General features: G+C 24.4%; 6 protein-coding genes across 6 annotated transcripts; 2 read left to right on the top strand and 4 right to left on the bottom strand.

The window, feature by feature from the left end:
• Window positions 1-1,127: 1,127 nt before the first annotated feature.
• On the bottom strand, window positions 1,128-2,940 carry OCT59_008776 (uncharacterized protein; the record flags this gene model as incomplete). Its single annotated transcript, XM_066133125.1, has 2 exons — window positions 1,128-2,398; window positions 2,700-2,940. The coding sequence occupies 2 exons, from the start codon at window positions 2,938-2,940 to the stop codon at window positions 1,128-1,130; spliced, it is 1,512 nt and encodes a 503-aa protein (XP_065999604.1).
• A 254-nt stretch (window positions 2,941-3,194) lies between these two features.
• Window positions 3,195-4,483, bottom strand: OCT59_008775 (uncharacterized protein; the record flags this gene model as incomplete). The annotated part of the gene is made up of 1 exon (XM_025308602.2): window positions 3,195-4,483. One exon carries the CDS (start codon window positions 4,481-4,483, stop codon window positions 3,254-3,256), a length of 1,230 nt encoding a protein of 409 aa, XP_025181035.2. The 3' UTR covers window positions 3,195-3,253.
• A 724-nt stretch (window positions 4,484-5,207) lies between these two features.
• Window positions 5,208-6,902, bottom strand: OCT59_008774 (uncharacterized protein; the record flags this gene model as incomplete). The annotated part of the gene is made up of 3 exons (XM_066133124.1): window positions 6,843-6,902; window positions 6,670-6,772; window positions 5,208-6,599 (listed from the first exon to the last, which is right to left on the bottom strand). Exons 1-3 carry the CDS (start codon window positions 6,896-6,898, stop codon window positions 5,208-5,210), a joined length of 1,551 nt encoding a protein of 516 aa, XP_065999603.1. The 5' UTR covers window positions 6,899-6,902.
• Window positions 6,903-7,163: 261 nt separating this feature from the next.
• On the top strand, window positions 7,164-9,390 carry OCT59_008773 (uncharacterized protein). Its single transcript, XM_025316214.2, has 8 exons — window positions 7,164-7,431; window positions 7,508-7,624; window positions 7,696-8,001; window positions 8,065-8,146; window positions 8,255-8,364; window positions 8,438-8,564; window positions 8,628-9,029; window positions 9,103-9,390. The coding sequence occupies exons 1-8, from the start codon at window positions 7,192-7,194 to the stop codon at window positions 9,243-9,245; spliced, it is 1,527 nt and encodes a 508-aa protein (XP_025181033.1). The 5' UTR covers window positions 7,164-7,191; the 3' UTR covers window positions 9,246-9,390.
• A 460-nt stretch (window positions 9,391-9,850) lies between these two features.
• OCT59_008772 (uncharacterized protein) lies at window positions 9,851-10,146 on the bottom strand (the record flags this gene model as incomplete). Its single annotated transcript, XM_066133123.1, has 2 exons — window positions 9,851-9,945; window positions 10,014-10,146. The coding sequence occupies 2 exons, from the start codon at window positions 10,144-10,146 to the stop codon at window positions 9,851-9,853; spliced, it is 228 nt and encodes a 75-aa protein (XP_065999602.1).
• A 10,430-nt stretch (window positions 10,147-20,576) lies between these two features.
• OCT59_008771 (uncharacterized protein) lies at window positions 20,577-23,003 on the top strand. Its single transcript, XM_066133122.1, has 8 exons — window positions 20,577-20,960; window positions 21,048-21,198; window positions 21,310-21,369; window positions 21,577-21,685; window positions 21,761-21,828; window positions 21,898-22,128; window positions 22,208-22,324; window positions 22,444-23,003. Exons 2-8 carry the CDS (start codon window positions 21,103-21,105, stop codon window positions 22,564-22,566), a joined length of 804 nt encoding a protein of 267 aa, XP_065999601.1. The 5' UTR covers window positions 20,577-20,960; window positions 21,048-21,102; the 3' UTR covers window positions 22,567-23,003.
• The last annotated feature ends 968 nt before the right edge of the window (window positions 23,004-23,971 follow it).

Here is a 23,971-nt window from a genome sequence, read left to right as displayed (position 1 = left end):
ATTACTCTTCACTACATTTATTACATTAAATTGCAAATAATAAAAATAGCATATGCATCCTTACATTTGTGAAATTCAAATATTTAAATATTTTCTGATTTGTAATTTTTTTTAAGCATGAACACAAAGAGTAGATAGTAATTACTAAAAAAAATATCCTACCTGAATATTGTTTTATTGGTATAATAATAACATGAACCAGAAATATTATATGCAAAAAAAATATATGCAAGCTTTGAATTCTTTCTTGCATAGATATAGTATCACCAATATCTGCTACATATCAGCAAACAAGACTAACACTCAGTTTAATATTATACTTGGTTTAGATTTGACATTTCTTTATTTCTTTTATAAACTTAAAATTTAACTTTTAAACTTCAATAATTTCCTTTATATTAAATAAACTTTACATCAAATAATTAAACTGGAATAATTTCCCTTACTTCAATTCACTGGATTTATAATTTAATATTAATTAATTCTCAAACATATCATGAGCATATTCAAGATAACTATTAATAATTAATATTTATTATTTTTATTTATTGAGTCAAAACTGACTGAACAAAAGCTTTTTGACAAAAGTTAAAATCCAGCCCTTTTATATATTTTAATATTCCATTAAACTACTGTAATACTAAACTATTGTGATACTATAAATTGTTCTACAATATTCTACAATATTTTAAAATATTTGTATTATTACAAATTAAATTAGGTTATGTACTAATCACATGTTAATAAATTAAACTATAAAACTATCTAAAATGTAACAATATTAATTTTTATACTAAATAAATGAATATCTCTAATTAACATCAATTTCTGTGTAATTCACCCCATATCTTCAATTACAATGGTTATGACCAAAATATTATATTTTATTTGCATAATATTTCATCGTATTCAATAATTTCATTTTTTTTTAATAATGTATGAAATCCATTTCCATTATACAATATTCAAAAATTGTGCATTAAATAACATTACATTTATTTGTTTTTGTATAATATAGCAAATAACTTGTTATTTTATTAATCATTAATTATGTAATTGTGTAATATAAAAAGTTACAATCAAAATTAAACTAGTTAATGATATATGTAAATTTTATATAGCAAATTTTACATATAGTAATTTAATAAATGGGATAATTCAGATTTTTCTTTACAAAATAGATTCTTTTTATCAGTTTTAATTGACTTCCCAAAATCAATAATATATATATTATTTTTTTCATTGATTAAGATATTTTCTTCTCGAATATCATTATGGAGAATATTATGACTATGAATTATTTCTAATGCCCTGAGAGCCTTATTTTTTTGCCATTGTTCTATCTTATGGAAACTCAACTTAGTACCAACAATTGTTATACCCATAACATATCCAATTTCATAATAACCATAACATACCAATTTTGGAATATATATTTCTTGAATTTTAAAAAGAAGTTTGTATATTTCGATTTCTTTTTGCATTTGATTAAGAAATTGGCTATTCTTATAAAGATTTAAAACCTTCAAAGCTATTATTTGTCCATAGAATTCACATGCATAAGTTCCTCCAGTTTGTCCACATCCTAAAAAACTCTTAAACTTAAATTCAGAGAAATCAAAATCCTGTTCCGTAATTTTATTATAATCTTGTTGCCATGTTTTCCAATGGCCAAAAAACATAGATATTGCATTTGAGCTATAATAAGAACTACCTATACTTCTAGAAATCTGGATATTCTCAGAATTTTGTAATAGTAAATTTTGTATTCTACTATTTTGCCTTTTATTATGATTAATTATATTATGATGAGGAGATTTGGGATCTCTTTCTGCTAATAGAGCTAGATATGCATATGCCTTAAGCACTGGTGGATCAGTTGAGTCATGTTTAAGAGGATGTGAAATGTAAAGCTCTGTATTATTATTTTTTGGTCGATAAAAAAACCAATGATAATCATAACTTGAAAGTATTCCGTATTGAAGTTCTAATACTGACATGTAATTGTATAATTGCTCAATTACATCATGCAAGGGTCTGCTAAAACTTTGCCTTTTTAGGTCTTCATCATCAAAATTCTCAAAACCCTCTATAACAATATATCTCCTAATTTCGATTGCTAAGATTTGCTTCAATAAATTATTAATTGTTTTAAGATAACAAGTGTAATCTGGTTTAAAAGGACTAATATAAGTGTCCTTTAAAAAGTCCAAATCATTTTGTTTCTCAAACTTGTATTTTTTTAAAACTGTGTTTAATATATGAAATATATTTACTTCCATAGCAGTTTCAACATTAGATTTAACAATTGCTTTTAAATTTTCAATTAAGTATGGCCTCTCAAATTTTTCTTGTCCAACGAAGTTGTCTTCATTCTTGGCTTTTAAATTCTTTAAGCCTTGTGATTTTTATAGGCGATGTGAATTGACTTTTGTTGAGGAAATTGAGGTACTTAGCATAAGGAGGATATTTGATAGGTGGCAGAATATATGATAAAATTTCATTAAGAGAAAGACTTCCTATATAATATCAAATAGCATATTTGTAGGAAAGCATAAGAATAAGTAAGTATTTATTATTATATGACAGGCAAATAATAGAAATGATTAATAAATATTACAAAAATATTGCAACAAAAGACTTCTATTGAATAATACACAAGGCATATAAAAGTTAAACTATTTTATTTTAGAACTTACTTTGGCTTTTTAATTCATCGATCAAATTGCTAAGATTCTTAGCTATTCCATAAACAAAGTTAAAGGGAGGTTCACTAAACCCCTTCTGAGTCATATTAACAATAGTTTGACCATTAATTCTCTGATTACGAAATATAGCAAAATCATTCTCTTCAAAATTCAAGATCTTTGTTCGCAAATAAGTGATAAGTTGTTCTATATTATATTCTTTTACTTCCTCGAATGAAGGATCAGAAGACATGATTTATTGGTTTTTAAAAGTGATATGACAAGTGTGTAATAGAAGTTGTACAAATTTAGAAAAAGAAAAAATTTGCAAAAAAAAAGATAGGGATTTGGATGTATAATATATGAAATCTATTGTCGCACAAATCAGTCAGATAATATCATTTTGATTAATAAATTTTCAATCACTTCAGGTCAAATTAGTCATATACTTAAGAGAAACTAATTAAATTTTCACACTTTTAAATTTATAAAAATATTTATTTTCATGTAATTTCTTTTATTATTTATCAGTTATATACTTACAAATTATCATAATATATTAGATTTCAAAATTTTAAATCTTTAAGGTTGGATAATTTAAAAGTATTAATATTTGAACCATTCAAAAAATCATTTAAAGTAATTGGGGAATTTTTATAAAAGCTTAAAAATTGGTTAAACCATTTTATAGCTTTTTCTAAATTTTTATCAATTCCACCAATACCATCTCTATAACATTTTGCAATTATATAAATTGCTCTTAATGAATTCTTATTAGCTAATATTAAATACCATATAAATGCTTTTCTTTCATTCTTATTAATAGAATTGACAAGATAATATTTTGCTAGATTATATTGTGCATTAATATAACCATTAATTGCAGCTTTTCTAATCCAATAAAAACCTTTTTCTTCATTTTTAGGGATATATATTCCATCATTGTAATAATTTGCTACTAAATATTGACTAAAAGCATGACCTTTCTTTGCAGCCTTTAAATACCATTCAAAAGCTTTATTTTTATCTTCTAAAATACCATAACCATGATAATAATAATTTCCCACCATGTGTAACGCATGTTTATAACCTCCTTCAGCAGATTTTAAATATAATTCTAATGCTTTCATCTTATCTCTATGATCATAACAATAACCTAAACTATAAGTTGCTATAATATTTCTTCCTTCTGATGATTTTGAATACCATTCAATTGCCTTATTATAATCATATTTGATGTTTATACCATAACGATAACAATTGCCTATATAATATTGGGATATATTATTTCCTTTTTCGGCATGTTTTATATGTAGTTTATAATTATTTTTTCTATGTATGATAATATCTTTATAAAGAGATAAAGAATAAAGATAAAATGAAATTATAATATTCAACTTTTTAACATTGTCATCATCGTAGAAAGTGATTTCATCGTTTATCTTTTCAAAAGATAATTGATTTAAACTATTTTTAACAGTATCAAAAAATATTTCGGATGCTTTGATTTTATCAATTTCACATCCAATTCCATATTGATAAAAAAACCCGATTAAACTTGAATAATAAGAAATATTTTGAGAATTACTAGTCATAATATCAAATATAACTTTAGTGTCTAATTCATATTCAAATAAGAAATTATTCATAAATTCATTTAATTGAACTTCAATATCATGTTTTATGTCTATATTTAAAAGAATTATGTATAATTCTTGTAATAATTTTGTTATAAAATTATTAAAATTGCGAGAAAGATTATATTTTATGATGTTAAAGTCTTTATCTTCAAACATATTGAATAAAAATTATATTTTTTGACTACGAACAGAAACGCGCTTTTTATGTAAATTCGTGAGTATTTTTCGGTGTTAAACTTTGATTAACATTCCAGTTAGATTTTTACGTGAATTTTAATATTTTATAATAAATTAAGTTATTTGATTTCATATTTCACATGAATATGCTATTTACTCGGATTTTTTTCAAACTGAAAACTCCATACAATCTACAGATACATACATATAAATCCATTCATCAACAATAATCAATTAAAGCATTATAATAACATTATTATTTAACGTTCTCAGAATTTCCTAACACTCTTTTCATTTTTCTTTTTTTTCATCAGGGAATTCTTTATGAAATTCAAGCTATATGGAATAAAGACTTTGTGCTATGGAATAATCCTATCTTGAAATTCCGATGGTTTTCGGAATTAAACCGTTAAAAAAATTATACATACACCCGTCACACAATCGTCCCCAAAAAGGACTATAATTATCGCACTATTTCCTTTTATATATCTAGTTAAACAAGTCACATGCACATTGCGGCCGAGGTTTCCTAATTTATTTTTTATCGTGATTTTTTTTATTTAACTTATTTAGATTTTTTAATAAGTTTTTTTCATAACTGAAAAATAAAATGTATAAAATATTATAAATAAAGAAATTATTTTAATTTTAATAAAAGATTATTTATATTACATTTTTTTTACTTGTTTGAATTTTTTTTTTTTTAATCAACATGCTCATAATTATCAAGTTTCAAATCTAAAAAAGTGATATAGTTCATCATTACCCTTTTTTGACCATCTTTAATAAAGCTTATAACCTTACCATCTCCGCCCATTCTACCTGTTCTCCCGGACATATGTAAATACTCAGCAGCCGAGCTTGGAACTCCCAAAATAAATACATGCGAAATATTGGGTATATCGATTCCACGTGATGTGAATTCCTGCGCCACATATATCGTTGTTTTAGGTGAAAATGTAGACTGTGTTACAATGTCATTTAAATCGGTCTCAATTGTGCTAAGAGAATTATAAGAATATCCTTGTTCACTAATTGTTGGAATATAAGATGAACTTAATTCTTTTGCTGGAATTCCATATTCTCTAAATTTTTTTACAAGTTCTGGGACATTGATTTTATGATTAACAAAAATAATTCCAGTTTGTATCATTTGTTTCTCAAGTTCGATGGTTCCTACAACACTATCAACCATTCGATCATCATCTTCCTCAAAATCTTGAATTCTTTCCTCTTCACTTGTTGAATTTGAAGTTGTTAAATTTCTAATATTATTTGATGTAATAGTAAGACAATGATGAGTAATTGTTGGAGGAGAATAATTTCCTTGACTCATATCAACAAATATAGGATTTGGTGCTAGTTGATTATCTTTGAAATAATATCTAAGTGCTCTATTTAACGTAGCTGAACTTATAATCACTTGTGGCTTATATCTGTAATAAATCTTTTCATTTCTTGATGATTCATTATTGTCATTATTTAATCCACTTAATATATGTCTAGCTAATAATTCAGTTGGTTTTGGATGAATTTCTCGATTTATGATTTTTTTCAAATTTGCATGTTTTCCAGGTAATTTAATTAAATGATCAACTTCATCCAATGCCAAAGTATTCAATCCGTGAAACTTTAATCCATGATTTTCAACTAGTTCCAATAATCTTTTAGCTGTACCTACAAGTAGAAGTGGTGGTGTCTTTCTAAAATTTACTAATTGTTCTTCTTCAATTTCCTTTGCAGTCTTAACTGCAACTTGAATTATTGATTTCATAGGTAAATTTGTATCTCGAAATAAAGAATGAATCCAAGATTCTATTTGAAATGCTAATTCTCTACTTGGAACTACCAATAAATTTGTTGTTATTGGTATAGATGAACGAGTGTTTTGAGATAATGATTTAGGTACTATACGTGTTTTGCTAAGTAATGCTAAAACTATTCCGAATGTTTTTCCTGATCCTGTTAAATCTCGAATTAATACATCATTCCCGGAAAGAATTGAAGGAATTAATTTTTGTTGACATGGTGTTGGTTTTGTTATGTTAAAATTTTGTCGTAAAGCTTTACATAAAACTTCCCTTATCCCCAAGTCCTAAGATATTAAAAATTTATGATAAAAAATTAGATTATAAATTAATAATTTAATGATTTTTTTATCATACCTTGAAATTATCAACATTCTTTACTGAAAGCTGTGAAACAGGGTATGCCGTTGTTCGTTTTGTTGGATATTTTCTTTGGGTTAAATTTGAAAATTGATTATACCTAAAAATGATAATTTAAGAATACTTTCTCAAAATAATGCTCAAAGAATATTTTAAGGAAAGAAACGCACCTAAAATAAAGTTTATTAAAGAACTTTTTTGAAACGTTTATCTTCGTACCACCCATCTTTGAAAGGAAAAATTTTTTTCTATCCCGTGAAATTTATTTGCTGTATCACGTGACAATTCATAGATGACACTATCTAAAGTTACCGATTTTTTTTTGACAATCAAATTAAGTTGAGTAGTTTAGGTGATCTATCAATATCAAAAGAACTTTATCTAAGAACGATCGGCAATCAGGTTATCAGTTTTGCGGCTAACTACATCATAATTCGATCAAAGCGTGAATTAAAAAAACCACGATCAAAGTAAGCTTTTTTTTTTTAAAAAAAAAAAATTCTGTTAATTCTTTTCATAATGACTTTAAAAGAAAAAGCTTGTCTTATTTGTCTTGATGGCTGGGGTATTTCTCTTAAAGAAGACTCTACTGGAGATGCAATTCGTAATGCTGAAACACCAGTTATGGATAAGCTCAAAAGAGAATATCCATATACTACTTTAGAAGCTCATGGTCTCGCAGTTGGTTTGCCTGAGGGACTTATGGGTAATTCTGAAGTTGGTCATTTGAATATTGGTGCCGGGCGCGTTGTATATCAAGTATATTATATTACTATACTCATGCCTATATTAAATAAGTTGCAATTAACGTGTTTGAATTTTTTATGTATTACAGGATATTGTAAGAATTGACTTGGCCGTAAAGAATAAGAAATTCAACGAGGTTGATAATATCGTAAAATGTTTCGACCGAGCTAAGGAGACTAATGGAAGAATACATTTCCTTGGATTGGTAAGATGAAATTACCGTGAAATAGTGATATTCTCAATTCTTCAGTTAATCTGACTTTTCTCGTAAATTAGGTTTCAGATGGAGGAGTGCACAGCCATATCAATCACCTAATTCATCTTTTGGAAACTGCAAAGAATCATGGTATTCCAAAAGCATATGTACATTTCTTTGGTGATGGTCGCGATACCAATCCTCGTTCTTCGGATAAATATCTTGAACAACTCCAGAAAGCCATAGATGATCTTAATTACGGAAAAATAGCTACTATTATTGGAAGATATTATGCTATGGATAGAGACAAAAGATGGGAAAGAATCAAGATTGCTTTTGAAGCTTTAACGAAAGGTGTCGGTGAAAAATCCGAAGATCCTCTAAGTGTAAGCATGATCTATTCTATTTAAAATAGTCGTCAATTTTTATAACAATCCTATATTTATTAGACAATCCGTGAACGTTTTTCAAAAGATGAAACGGATGAATTCTTGAAACCTATCATAGTAGATGAGGAGGGTATAATTAAAGGTATGTTTCAACTATAACACTTCTTACTTTATTATTCTGGTTAAGGTTTTTTGATTCTTAGTCTAATTTTGATGCTGTAACCTATGTTTTACGTTTAATTATAAATAGAAAATGATACTCTCTTCTTTTTCGATTTTCGTGCTGATCGAATGCGTCAAATCGTTCAAACATTTGGTGTTCCACCACCTCCATTTGAAGCCAAAATTCCCGAAAACTTAGTAAGATATTCCTCCATATGATAAATATTAAAAGCATACCAATCTATTAACAATTCAATAATCTTTACCTTAGCATATTACATGTATGACAAGATACAAGTCTGAATTTCCATTCCCTTTAGCTTTTCCTCCACAATCAATGGAAAACGTTTTATCTGAATGGTTCGCAAAACATAAGATTTCTCAATGTCATGTCGCAGGTAAATAAATCACAAACTTAATATTTTAAAAATATATTCTTACTTTCTATTTTACTTATTTAGAAACGGAAAAGTTTGCACACGTTACATTCTTTTTCAATGGAGGTGTAGAAGAACCATTTGATCTTGAAGTTCGTGATTTGATTGATTCCCCAAAAGTAGCCACATATGATCTTAAGCCAGAAATGTCTGCTATTGAAGTAGCAGAAAAAGTGGCTGAGGAAATAAGAAGTGGCAAATTTCCGTTTGTAATGAATAACTTTGCTAATCCTGATATGGTTGGACATACAGGAAAATATGATGCTGCTACCAAAGCCATAGAAGTTACAGATAAAGCTATCGGAATAATTTATGAAGCATGTAAAGCAAATGGATATATTTTATTCATTACTTCTGATCATGGAAATGCTGAACAAATGCAGGATGAAGAAGGAAACCCTCATACTGCTCATACCTGCAATCCTGGTAATAAAAAATATAAAGCGTGTTATTTTTTTTTTTTCTTATTATTATAATTAACGAGATTTACTTTTTACAGTTCCTTTCATACTTGCATCAAATAAATATTCATTTGCGGAATCGACTAAAGGTGCACTCTGTGATGTTGCCCCTACTATTTTAGATGTTATAGGTTTGGAAACTCCAAAAGAGATGACTGGACTTTCTTTATTAAAAAAGTGATTCCGGCTAAAATATTATTACAATAGATAGGATAGATAGAGAGATTATTATTTATCTAATTTATTTATTTATTTTTTTTGGATTATTCACTAAATTTGGTTTCTACTCTTTTTAATAAATTACTTAAAGTTATGTATCCAAATCCAAAACGTACTTTATTAATTATTAGAGATCAGATCTGAACGAAAATTAATTGGCAAATTCTCGTGTTCACTGATATACTGCGCTAACCGGAAATTCGTTAAAGAAATAGAAGTGGCCAGTGCGTTTAATTAGAATTTTTATAGGACACGTTATGCGAAGGCTACATTTGATGAAATTTTAGTATGCTTTACTTGATAAATACCAAAAGCCATGCAGTATAAATTTTGAGTGAGGATTATTTGCTATGTAATTTTTGATAATCAGAAAATTTTCATTTTGTTGCACTAATCATGGCTACAATTAACTTTTTGAAAAATATGCTTTTTCAAGCATCAGCAAATACAATAGGAAGGAAATGTATATGTAAAATTATGATATCTTCAAATTCTTTACAACCTCCTTATTTATCATTATTGTAGTTCAATACTAAATTATTAAAAGTACTGAAAGTGATATTTGAGCTATAACTTTTCTGGTAAATAAACTTTGATCTTGAATTTTTCAAAAGGAAGTGGATGTTTGAGCTGTCTTTCAGGAATAGCATTAGATATTATTACTAAAAATGTAAAAAAATTAGTAAATACTGATAATAATATATCAGAAGAGCATGAAAGCAATACACACTGAATAATACAAAGCTTGTTGCCATATAGCCAGCCCATAAATCAATGTTGAAATTATTTGGTACTCCAAAAGTAGAAACACCTCCAGGTATAAAAAATAAATTTGCAGGGATAGTTATCTGGTAGTCTTGCATACCAGCTGCTATACAAGGAATACTGTTAATATCACCAAGGAAGCTAATGAACCTCTGTTAACAAAATCTGCTAGTTGAAAACTAAGTGGTGTACTGGTGCCAATCCAAAAGAAATTGTAATACTTGGCATCAAATTAGCAATTGCTATCATAGGTGGTATATTTGGTGAAGAGTTTGGAACATTTAGTACCAGATTTAAGACAATATTATTACAGTTCCATCTTGCTGATAAGAAAGTATCTTTATTGCTAAATAGACTTGAGTAATATTGGTCTCATGAAGAAATTATAAATTAATAATTTATTATTTTTTTTTATAAATAAGTCTTTGCATTTGTAGAATCAACAGGATTGTGCAAAAGCTGAAAAGTATTCTACCATCAACTCATTCAAACTGTACTGTCAAGACTGATTGTTTTTTAGGTCATATAAGTGGTCATATAATTGACCAGTATTTGACTAATCAATGTAAAAATAGCCAATTATAATGGGATTATGGCCTACAGAAGAGAATTTCATAATTAATAATATTAATGATTGTAGGATTTTTTTTAAAAAACAAGAAAATTAAATTTTATATTTCTTTATATGAACTTAAAATTATTTATTTTTTTAAAATTTAAAATATTGACCTACTAGAATTTTCTTAATTGTTTTAACAGAAAATAAAAAAAAATATGAAAGAAAATTAACATAAATCAAGTATAAATTAACTTATGTTAACTCATCACTTATTAATAAAGTGTTATATAAAAAAGTAGTAATATCAGAATATTGACTACAGGTCATGATCTTAAATTTTAGCACTTTTTTTACATGCAGTATTGTAAAATGTAATTTTCATCTAACAATTAATTTCTTGTGACAGTATCGTCCATCTACATACCCTTTTGATATAAATCAAAACATTAATTTATATAAGATTTTATAACTAATACTAAGTCATGTGAAATTCAATTGAAATGATCCAATCGTTCAGGTATGACAGAAAAAAAATTTTTATATTTCTTTTCTTCTTACTTTTCCAATAAATTTCAACTCCTGTTACTTTTTTTCAAGTTTAAAAAGTATTAAAAAATAGAAGAATCTCCAAAAAATAAAGTTCATTAAAGGTAAAATATTCTTGATCTATTTTCTGTTTTTGGGCAGATAGAAAAACAATTTGATCAATAGAATCAATCAATAAAATGATGGAGCTGTATTTAACATGAGAAATTTTTTTTTATCCTTAAATTCTCTACTTATAAAACATCACTTACAAAATACGGCTGAAACACCTAAAGTTTATAATCAAGAAATACTGAAATAGATCTTGATAATTTAAACCTTGAATGTTTCTATACTTCTAAAGAGTTTGAGTATATCAACAACCAGCTGAAAAATAATATTTTGAAAATTAATGGACATCCTGTTAACCTATTTGAGCTTGACAAAAACAGAAAATTAATACCCATGTTACAAATACCGTACTGTAAAGAACAAGTGGTTGCAGAAATTGCTGCTCAACTTCGTAATTGGAACATACAAACTCGATGTGGCGCGTTGAGCTTACTATATCATTGCGGTAAATTCAATTTTATTATTAATCATATAACAATAATTAGGATATCAGACATTACTTTTATATTCCAATATATAGTCCTTCAGCTGACTAATGAACAGGCTTGGTCCTTCCAGAGTGCTTTATTCACCCCTATATTTCTTGTTGAAGTTGCTGATATCGGAGTAGATACAGATAATCCAAAATTCAGAGAAGTTGATAAAAGATTTAAAGAAAAACTCATAACACAAAGTATGGTAGTCCAACTTGGCTGGCTAATCGATCCTCAACATAAGCAAATTTACATATATAGGAAAGGTAGAAGATGTAGTAATCCTGGATGGAAAGATATTAGCGGTGAAAATATTTTGCCAGGTTTTGTATTGGATATATCTTTAATTAATAGAATTATTGATCCAGTATGTTGCTATTTCTTGTTTCTTTATTTCTTTATTTTTATACTATAAACTCTATTATTAATATATTTATGGATTTATTAATTAGATACTACCAGCACCTTCAAGACTTTCTCAAGTTCAAGCCAATTGTCCTTATTGTAATAATGCTTTCAATAATATTTATGAACTCATAAAACATCTTGAAAGTGTTCACTGTTAAATAATTCAATAATATAATTATATATTTTCTCAATTTTAAAATGTAAGAAGCAAAAAGTATGAATTTCAGACACAGAATAAAGTGTAATATTTGCATATATGTTAAAGAGGTTTGGAGTCAATTTTTGATGTATTTTTATATATGTAAAGTAATATAATAATAATTTGGCTAATCTTACTTTTAGCTAATGCTATATTACTACATATATATTGAAACTTAAAGCAAGATCACATCACCTAAATTGCGCAGTATAATATTAAAAAACTCTTACTACTATGTAACGTATGATTTATATGATTTTTTTTCAACTTGATTTGCATTTATTTTTGCATCATATCTTCAGGCATATTACTATCATGTTAACAAAACAATATTCAGGTATAGATATTTTTTTCAGCAATCAATATTTCACATATGAAGTTGAAGATATGTATGCTAATCCTTCATTACTTTTATTAATTTGCAAAGGATTAATGAATAACGAAATGCAATGTGTAATTGCTAGTAAAGATCTGGAAAATATTTTCTTCTATAATATTTACAAGTGTTATAAAAAGAAATCATTTTTTCTTCTCATAACTGTTCTAATACCTTATTTTCTAGCTGATTAAATAGGCAATATAGATAAATCACATATTGAAGCTCTTGCAATATTTTGTTAGTAAAGTTAATGCTTTTTCTTCTCCTAGTGAAAATACTAATATTTCAAAAATAGATCTGTGCCTATTATGTGGAAAAGATATTATACACTTAAACTTACCATAATCAAAGAATTTACTTTAGGTTTCTGTACTAGACACATTTTTCACCAAAAGTGTCTTAAAAAGTATTTGGTAGATGATGAGTCGAGTTATTCTTATAATAGTTGTAATAAAAATTATACTTTTCATCAAAATGATAAAATACTAATTAAATTTATTTTGACAGACATAATGTATTTTGACAACTGTAATTAATTCATAATAATTTTATAATAAATAAATAATTAATTGCTTAATAAATACGACGTAATTAATTAAATAGGGGTAAGATAATAAAAATATCAAAACTTTTCTCTCTTAAAATCTTTTAAAAGGATTGCAAAATCAAACAGCTCCTAAGAACGTAGATAACAATAATAAAATGCTTATAAAAGAATTTACAAACTAGTAAAAATGTACTAGGGAAGATAGTAATGAATCATATAAAATGCCTTTCAGCTTTATATCTACTTCTAGTAAAAAGATAAAGAAAACTAAGAAACCAATTAATCGAAATTAATCCTCTACATTGCAAAGACTGATTAAAGAGTTGACTATTATCGATTTTAAAAATGAAGAAATTTTGCAAACTGAACCTACCTCTGAATCAAACAATGACTCAAATATCTTTCTCAATCTATAGAATAAATATCAGAAAGAGATAAAATATAGCTCATTGAAATCGTCTTAATAAGCTGAATTTAATGGTAGTAAAATTACATTTTTAGGGTCAATACATGTTGAGAAATTAAGTAACATATAAAAATAAAAATATATCATTTATATTTTATTTAATTTTTTATTAACTATTAATTCTAGAAATGCAATTTTACTACCATTAAATTCATCTTATTGAGACGATTCCAATAAGCTATATTTTACCCTTTTTTGATTATTGGATTAAAAGTTAGTAAACTGCCTAATTAGTGACTGATTGATACCTGATTTTTTACTTTTCAACCTGTAAAAATTGTTATTAGTGAAGACCAACTAAAAAAGATAACGCAATATGTTCTTTACTATTACTTTGATTTTAGGAAAGCAATAAAGAAAAGGTATGATCATTATAGATTATTGAATCATAAAGATTTGGCATTTTAGTTTTTAGTTAATGATAATGTGCAGAAACAACTTCCTAACATTTCAGAAAAAACTTTTCAAAAAAAAATTAAAAGAACTCAAAAGATTTATAGTCTTTTCCAGTAACATTAATATGGATAGTAGGATTATGATAGGAAGAGTTAAAACTTTTTCATTAATAACTATATTAACAGGTTTATCTAAAAATAACATTAAATACGTAATTGCTAAAGTGCTTCAGAATAATTTAATATACTGCAAAATATATCTGGCATTATCTGTTATAATGTAAAAAAATGGGTCTGGTACGAAATTCTGACAGGTACGAAATCCCGAACTCTAATGCTAGTCAAACATATCGTGCGACTCTGCATAATTCTCGTAGTAGTAATTTCGTACCATTTAGATTTTGACTGTCAGAATTTTGTACGAGATCTCAAAAAATAGTGTTCGACAATATATATAATAAAGTTTAATCATTATATATTATAATATTTTTTGATTGATACTGACACTGCATAATTAATAGACAGGCATATCCAGATTTTTTAATTGATACTGATACTGCATAATTAGTAGATAAGTCTATCCAAAATTTTCTTATAAATGCTATATAATTGACTGTTTATCAAATAAATTAACTATTCTTGCTGATTATCTCATGATTTATAGAAACTTGCAATTCTCCAAGAATACCACCAAAAAATTTTTGATAATATGACTTTTGTGTAAGTGATAATCTTTTTCAGTATAATCAACAAAAAAAAACTCAGGCATATAATTCATAATATAGTTACATTTGATGCAATATAAATAAATATTTTTTTTCTTATGTTAAATATTAATTTGCCTGTTTACCTATTTCCCTATTTCTTTATACATTTTATTTTTTGGAAAACCTTAGAAACTTATATTATACAAATACTATTTTTTTTTATTTATTTCTTTTTATTATTTTTATTATATATATTATAAACAATAAATATTAATAATTTATATTTCTTTGAAATTTTTAAAGTTTATTTTAATAAGTATTAAAGTAATTTATATATATTAATTTTATATATTTTGATGTTTTTTATATAAATATCACAAACTTATATATTTTTAGTTAGATATATATTATTTTATAAGTTATACAAAGAATTTTAAAAACAAAGAAAAAAAAAAATTTTTTATCTCATAAATACATAAAGTAAAAATTTTTCTGTATTGTTTACAGTATTATTTAATAAAATCTAATAAAATTATTTAAAATTTAAAAAATTTATTTCTATTGACTTTTTACAAATTACTTAAATATCAAAAGTTTTTGAATTTTTTAGTGAATATTTTTACTTTTTTTAAAGTTAAATATTACACAAGATTAACCAATCAAAATATGCTACATTTTATATCACATATCTGAGATTTTTTGTTGGTTATACTGAGAAGGTTATATCTAAATATAAATATTATTTTTATATATAATTACTATAATGCAATTATCTTAACTTCTAGTGATCCAATTTTAATAAAATTATTTTAAATTTATAGCTTCTATTTAATTTTACAAATTTAGTTTTATAAAACAAAAAAAAGTTTGTTCAAATTGAATTACTAGAAGCCAAGATAATAGTATTTATATTATATTAATAATTATTATAATGCAATTATCTTGACTTTTAGTAATCCAATTTTAATATATTTTATAACTCTTATTTAGCTTAAAAATCTAGATTTACAAAATAAAAAAAAAGTTTATTTAAATTGAATTACTAGAATTAAGATAATTATATAATACTAATTATTATATATAAAATATTTAATAATAATAATTTTTTTAGCCAATCAGATTTCAATCAGATGGGTGGAGTTAAGCTACTAATTAAAAGAAATCAGCTGATTTCTGGCATACCTCTTACTGGATCAAGAGTGATCTAATAAGTTTAGAACTTATAAATAAAAGAAAATAAAAGTTTAATATATATATATCTATATACCTTTTATTTAAATTAAAAAATTTTTTTAACTTGTTATTTTGAAATGACATCTAAAATCTATAAAAATATTATTTTAAAAATATTAGTATTTCTTATATATATATACATAATTTCTGACCATTTACAAAAGAAAAAAATAAAATATTAATAGTTATTTTGTTAAAAGAAATTCATTTTTTAAAGAAGTTTCAATTGTCTACTTTAAAAATGAAAATAAAAGGTAATGCTGAAATTTATAACCTTTATTTGATTAGAGAATATTCATAACTATAATTTTATTATTATTAGAACTGAAACCGCAAAATATATATTAGAGATAATTTGTAATATTCCAAATATTGATATTTTCAAAATTAAAAAAATTTTGTTTTAAAATTTAACTTCAAAATTTTACTATAAAGAAAAAAAAATTCTAAAACTACTTTAGTTAAACTATTAATAAAGTTTAAATTTGGCTAGTGAAAAATAGACTAAGAATCAGTAATCTCCAAAAATATATTATAATAATTTTAATTATTGTTAATTAAACTTTAAATTTAATAGTATTAAGAAAAATTTCTAAGAATTTTTCTTAAAATTATGTGATGCTTAATTTTAAAAAGTATAAATAACAGAAATCTATCAGGTAATCTTATAAAAAAACTTAAAACTTACTTGATTATTCTTTATAAATATTGGATTTTATAAGCTAAATATCATTTGATATATAAACAACAATCAATTATATGATAATAACCTGATATAACTTATCAAATTTCAAGCAAATATCAATTTCTAATTTATCTTAGTACTTATCTAAAATTTGATAACCCAAAATTTCTTTATTTAACTAGTATTATACCTGTAATTAATATTTAATATACAATATTATAGTATAATACTTTTTCAACATTATACTTGCATATTTTTATTAAATTTCTAATAAATATACTTTATTAAAGATATATTAATACTTGAAAGATATTCTTCCAGAATATTATAAAAAATCTATCAATAGTATATCTTATAGAATTAGAAAGTTAAACAAAAATATAATAAATGTATTTAATTTAAATTTTTATTATTGCTATATTATATATATGTAAATTTTTTCAACTTGAAAAGTGAGTGGTCAGATAATTCTGATTGCTCTTTATATATCTGTAAATGGGTAGAATATGATTTTATTTTATTTAAGATGTAGTTTTATAAATTCTTCTTTAAATAAAGATTACTGCTTTTTTTAAATATAATATTAAAAAAAAAAATCATAATTTATAATTGAATATTACTGATTTTTTGAGTATAATAATAATAATAAAAAAAAAATTAATTTATAATTTATAATAAAATTTACTAGTAAAATATTTAATATAATTGTAATTATCTGTTATTTTAAAATAATTTTACTTTTTTAAAATTTTTGATTATTAAAATAAGTAAAAAAAAAATAAAGTTAGTTTAACAGTTTTTAATAAACCAAGTAAAAATTAAATAACTAATAATATTTTAATTTTATACAGCTGGTAAAAAAATATCTACATATCTACACTCCTCACATATCTTACATATATCGGTACTCAAAATGTAGAAAATCATACACAAATAATACACATATTATACACATATCGGGTACTTATATATATAGTATACCTATCAGGTACCTGATATATGTATGATATATATATTAGTACCCGATATGTGTATGATATGTGTATTATTTGTGTATGATTTTCTACATTTTGAATACCCAATATGTGTAAGATATGTGTAGGATAAATCATTTTTTTACCAGTGATAGTAAATTAGACAAATAATATTTTTAATATTTATTTAAAAGGTTAATATAATAATTTTTTATTAGAGTTGTAAAAGAAAATTTTAACTATAAACTATAGTAAATAACTGATCAATTAATTATCTTTAATCTTTAATTGAAATGCTATTATAACTAATTTATTCAAAAATAAAATATATAAAATATTAATAAATTTGAGATTAGCACTTATTTAATTTTATATTTATATAGCTATTTATTTAAAATTTTAAATTTTAACAATCTAATTATAAATAATTATAATTAATATAAATAATATATGGTTATATGTATTTAATTAATATATTTTTTAAAATAACTATTAATTATTCTATTTAATTTTTAATTAGTTTATAAGTAAAATATTTTAATTGAAATATATATATATAAAGAAAAGAAAGATATATAATCAATTTTTTTTAAAACTAATAATATTTATTATAATAATAAATTAAACATTTGTATTAATATTTAATATATTTGTAAAAATTTTTTTTTTAAAAAAAAACATATATATAAATCATCTTTTTTTTCTTAAAAAAAAAGTTTTTTCAAATTTTTTTTAAAAGTAATAAATATAAAATTTTCTTTATCATAGTATAACAAATTTAATTAATACCAATTTTATTAATTTACAGTTTATGATAAAAATCCAGATGACTTTTTTTATTAAATCAATATTAATTAATACTTTATAATTATTATTGATTTTATTTTTTAAAGATATTATATATAATAAATATTGGTTATATAACAAGTTTATTTAATGCTTTGAAATTCTCTTGTTATTGTTTACTTATAAATTTGCAGTTTATATAATGCATTTATTTTAATCAAATTCACTTATTGTAAAATAACCTTTAGGCATATTGTAAAAGTTTGTGAAATTAAAGGAATTATAAAAATTGTAAGTATATTTCTTTTTTAATTTATTTTAAAAATATATATATTTTATAAGTAAAAAGTAAAAACATTTTAATTAAAATCCTATGATATTTATATTTTTAAAGAAAAAAAAGATATTATAATTTTTCTTCCAAAACTAATAATTCTTTATTAATAATAAAGATTAGATACCTGAATTAAAGACTTGAAATGAATATTAAGCTGCCAAATCTAATAACTCTTTTATAACAAAATGAGTGATAGGTATAACTAGAAGTTACCCTTTTTTGCAAAATAAGAAATACATCTAAGATTGCAAAATTTTTAAAGGATTTTTTTTGAGCTTTTCTTAAAAATTTACAATCCAAGCATAATCAAAATCATTCCAGTTAAAATTCAACCAGAAATAAAATAAAAAACCACAGTATGTATTATATTTCATAATTAGAGAAATATGGAACTAAACTTTTGACATTATATTTATTGTTGAAAAAAGAAAGTTGATAATAAGGGACTAGATTATATATAGCGCAGTATATAAGATTTCATACCATTTACTCCCAATCGAGCCGCTAATGGCAAAAAATCGCTTGACAATGCATGAATCAGTTAAAGTATAAACTTAGTCTTTGTAAGTAAAAGAATATGACATTATTGAAAAAAACCGGGATGTATCATGTCATAAACAAACTAAAAATAATAATTTCGTATTTGATTTCATATGATTGATTTCGCATTGACCCGATGAAACAATACTTTAAACTGAATCGGGAAGTGGGAGGGGAATAAAAAAAAACAAGTTTACAATCTAAATTTTAGTAAAAGCTAAGTCATAATTTAGTCATGCGAACGCCTTTTGTAATAAACTAAAAATAAAATGATCTCCAACATATTTGGATTAGTAAATTTATAATTTACATCATATGTAATATGTATTATATGTATGTATTATACAAACTATTAAAAGTATTATAATTTTATGTAAGTACCAATAAAAAAGATGCTTTGTTGTGTAATTTTGGTAATTTAAATTTAAACAAAAAAAATTTCAAAGCCATTATTCAAAATCACCTTAATATTATTTTTAGAAATAAAGATTTATTAGTATAGTTGTATCACCATATGGCATATGGGATATATGATGATATTGTCGCGTATAATTAACGTAATTAACGTAATTAACGTAATACTGTAATATGAAAATACTATAGAAGGGAGAAACGCACTGTCAACCAAAAGGAGAACATGTATGTCGCACAAGAATTTAACTTTATATGAAATGTTTGTTTTTTTTTTATATGATATGATATTATTAAAATCTTACGATTCAAAATTTCTTTCAAAAGAACCAAGCCATGGCTGAAGAGTCCTTTTCAAAAAGCTTTTTTCTTTCCTATTGTTTTTTGAGTTGAACGCGTAAAAAAAACCGTGTAGAGGAACTGCGGTTAATCATTTTTAAAAGTAATTAATTGTAAATCTATTCCGATTTACAAGGGTCTAATAAAGAAAAAATGTTACAAGAAATTTCAAAAAAAGAAGATCTTAACAAAAAAAAGAATCTATTGAAGAAAATGAGATAGGGGTTGATGCAAAGGAGTTTTTGTTAAAAAAAAAATATATATATAATTTTTAAGACAAGGGAGTTTCTTTTAATTTCTGCGGCTATGTAAATATTATCTTTTACATTACACACTAATTAGCATTAGATTCATTACTTTATTAAGTTAACCAAAAAAATATATTTATGTAACAAACATAAAAAGACTAGGGGTTGTTATCACCAATCTTTTCAACTTCTTTTCTTCTCAACGTTTAAAAAAAAATCATTCTGAAAATTAGTTTGATACTAAATTTCCATTTTCATAATTTTTTTTTATTTTTTTTCGATTTTTTCATTCAATTTTTGTCCTTTTTTATTAAAATTTAACTTTTTACGTTTTCTGTTTTCTTTTCGAATTTTATTTCGTTCTTATTTATATTCGAAAAAAATCTTGATTAAAATTGGCTATCCTCTTTTTCTTTTTTTTGAACAGAAAAATCGATTTTTTTTTCCCTATTCTTTCCTTTTTTTTTTTGTTTGTACCGAATTTTTTTTTAACGAACCTTTTTAAATAAAACCGTCTTTGGGCAAGTGACTTTTTTTGTGTTATAAACAAATCTTAACGAAATAAGAAAGTAATACCGAAAACTCCGATATCTTTGTATATTTTGTTAACTTATTCAACATCTCAAATTAACAATCTCTTTTTTTTCTCATTTTAGCAAAACCTATTATTATTATCATTCTCCATATTAAATTTTTGTCTTATTTTCAAAAATGCGAACTGGAGGTCTATTCAGAAGAAATACTACAAACGCTCCTACTAAGCGTGAAGAAGATTTTGCTGACTATGCAGCTGTAATTGGTACTGAAGTATGTAACAAAAAAAAGAAAAGAAATAATTTTTTTTTATTTATCATAATTTTTTAACTTTTTTTTTTATTTTACATTAATTTCTAAAAATTTATTCGCTTTTTAAAAAAGGATGAACCAAAAAGACTTAAAGAATATATTACAAAGCTTTATAAGGCTTTTAAAGATAAGGTGAGTTGATATGAAAAAGAACCGATTGTTTTATCTAGGATTATCGTAAAAAGAATATAATATTTTCCCTCCGTTCTCGCATAACTGTTGACCAATGTTACGCTACGTTGTGTAACTTTGAGATTTATTTCTGCGTTTTAACTAGAACTATTTTGGTATCTTTCGATTCTTAACCCTTAATTAACTTTTCTCTTGTATATCAATTAGAGTAAAGCTCTCAGATCAGCTTATGCGAAACTTGATCTTTTGAATAACGAAATTGCTCAAGAAAAAACAAGGTTTAATGATATTGAAGATGAAAATAAATCACTTCGGGGTAACGTGTTTCATAAATGAACTTGTTTCATAATTCTATTGTCCTAGTTACTCAAACTATAATTTTTGATCTCAGACCAAATGCAGGGGATGGCAGATCAATTAGTATCTAAGGAAGAAGAATTCAAGGAATGGCAAACAAAGGTAAAAAACTGATGATTTTTTTTTAATATTGTTAAAAAAAAAAATTTAAATTTTATTTTATTTTTATAGTTGGCAGAACAAACAAATCGTGAACGTGAAACGCTAGCAGAAGAATTTGCTGAAGAACGTGCTCGCTTTTTAGAAAGAGTTGCTCAGCTTGAAGATGCACTTAGTCTTGCAAATCTAGAGATCACAAGATTAACTATTGAAATTTCTGAAAAATCAGATTCTGATCGAAGAATGTCAACAAGTTCTTCTAATGAAAGTCGATCATCATTGGAATTACTCTTTACCGATAAAGTACGTAAATAAATATTTAAGTTTTAATTTTTAATTATGAAATTTGATTAAACTATTTTTCACCCTTTTTTTTTATCAGTCAAAAAAAGTAGATGATAGGCATGAGCTCACAAAACAGATCCTGGAGATCACACAACGAAGGATGAGTTTGCAGACTGAGCTTACGTTACTGGAGGAGGAAAATGAGGATTTAAAGGTAAATCGGGTGCTTTCTATTAAAGATCACATAAGAAGTTTATATGTGGGTACTCTTTTTCATTTTTCATTGACATTTGCTGCATTTCACTTTTTTGGATGTTTGGGAATTAAAAAAAGACTCAATACAAACAAATCACGAAGGAGAATCAATTACTACGAAAGGAAAACGATGAGCTTAAACAACAAGTTGGCAAAAAGATGTTTATGAAGTCATTGGAAGATGTCAACTTGGACGACTAAGGAAGAAAAAAGAACGTAAAACACGACTCCTACGAGAAAGAAGCGCGTAAAAAAAAAACATTCGATCATCATAAAGGAATTTGTTGAAGTGAAAGGTTTGAAATATGAAAATTTATCTATTATATATATTTGTTTATTAGGGAAGTAATGACTTTCAATTCTCTAATATGCAAAAGATGCGGGTCATTAAAAAAATGGAGCTTATTTCATATTTTCGAATTTTTTTTTTTTACTTTAATATAGTATTCCTTTTATTTTACATTACTAATTTCGAGCTTATATTTATCGTGACATTATGATATGAATTATTTGACATATTAATTTATACACTCTTTTAAACAATCAAATACCACTATGCAATATGCATTCTTCCATAACCATATTTTTTTTTTTCATAATATATGATTAAAGAGATATATTTTAATTGGATGATATAACTTTTCATTACTTTCGTTTTTTTTTTCGTTGTGAGTTGTTTGGTATTCTTTTTTTTTTGTCCTTTTATTCTATCATTTTTCTCTTGTAAATATTCATTTTTATTCTTTTAATTCATCATTTAATAAGTTTTAAGATCAGCCTATATTTTAATGAATTATTTAGTATTTATTTTGAATTAAAAAAAAACTTTTAACCATTTTTTATCCTACCATGGGTTTACATTACAGCTAAAATGATTGGGACAAATTTTCAGTTTTTCCAATACCCCAGTGATTTGTTGCATAATTTGTCCAATCCCCATTAATGCGATTTGTTACATTCTAATATATAGCTTAGACAAGATAATCAATATCACCACTTTAATTCTGAAATTTGTTTTGCAGAAAAAGATTTTATCTTCGCCGATTTCATTATCGTAGACTTACTTTCTGGGCTATAGATATTGTCTTCCTTATCAGAAATTTGTTTCCTAATCTCTTCATTAACTAGTGCTTGAGCCATACGTTCTTTATTAACGAAATTATGGATTAACTTAAAAATTAATTAATTCGTGATCCATGAGTCGACTGCAAAAATTCATCAATATATGGATGATCTGGAGTTTTACCAAGTACCAATTGTTAAAATATAATGTAAAAACTAATATTATAGGCATAAAAAATATATGTTAAAAGTCCGGTAAATTTTTTAAATATTAAAACTATTTTCCTAAGAGCTGAAAATTTTGAATTTGGAAAAAATGAAAATTTAAAAATTTGACATTTTTAAAGATAACTCGTTATTTAGTGAGTAAAAAAGATGGAAATTTAGTTTGTTGAATTTGTCTCATCAAGAAGCATCATTTAAGATTAATAGAAGCCAAGTTATTGATTGCATATTTCCGGCGTAATGCCAGATTCCCAATTAATAATAAAAAACTTACACATTTTCCGGCGTAATGCAAATTATTAATAAAAAACATAAATAC

Source organism: Rhizophagus irregularis, chromosome 17 (genome assembly GCF_026210795.1).
Source record: "Rhizophagus irregularis chromosome 17, complete sequence".
Lineage (NCBI taxonomy): Eukaryota > Fungi > Glomeromycota > Glomeromycetes > Glomerales > Glomeraceae > Rhizophagus > Rhizophagus irregularis.
This window is presented reverse-complemented; position numbering and strand designations above follow the sequence as displayed.

Bases quoted from the DNA above. Each gene is read 5' to 3' on its own strand.
- OCT59_008771 (XM_066133122.1), top strand. From the start codon at position 21,103: ATGCGAACTGGAGGTCTATTCAGAAGAAATACTACAAACGCTCCTACT. The intron at 21,370-21,576 runs GTGAGTTGATAT...TATATCAATTAG, and splicing joins ATAAGGCTTTTAAAGATAAG to AGTAAAGCTCTCAGATCAGC. The intron at 21,686-21,760 runs GTAACGTGTTTC...TTTTGATCTCAG, and splicing joins TGAAAATAAATCACTTCGGG to ACCAAATGCAGGGGATGGCA.
- OCT59_008773 (XM_025316214.2), top strand. From the start codon at position 7,192: ATGACTTTAAAAGAAAAAGCTTGTCTTATTTGTCTTGATGGCTGGGGT. The intron at 7,432-7,507 runs GTATATTATATT...TATGTATTACAG, and splicing joins CCGGGCGCGTTGTATATCAA to GATATTGTAAGAATTGACTT. The intron at 7,625-7,695 runs GTAAGATGAAAT...CTCGTAAATTAG, and splicing joins GAATACATTTCCTTGGATTG to GTTTCAGATGGAGGAGTGCA.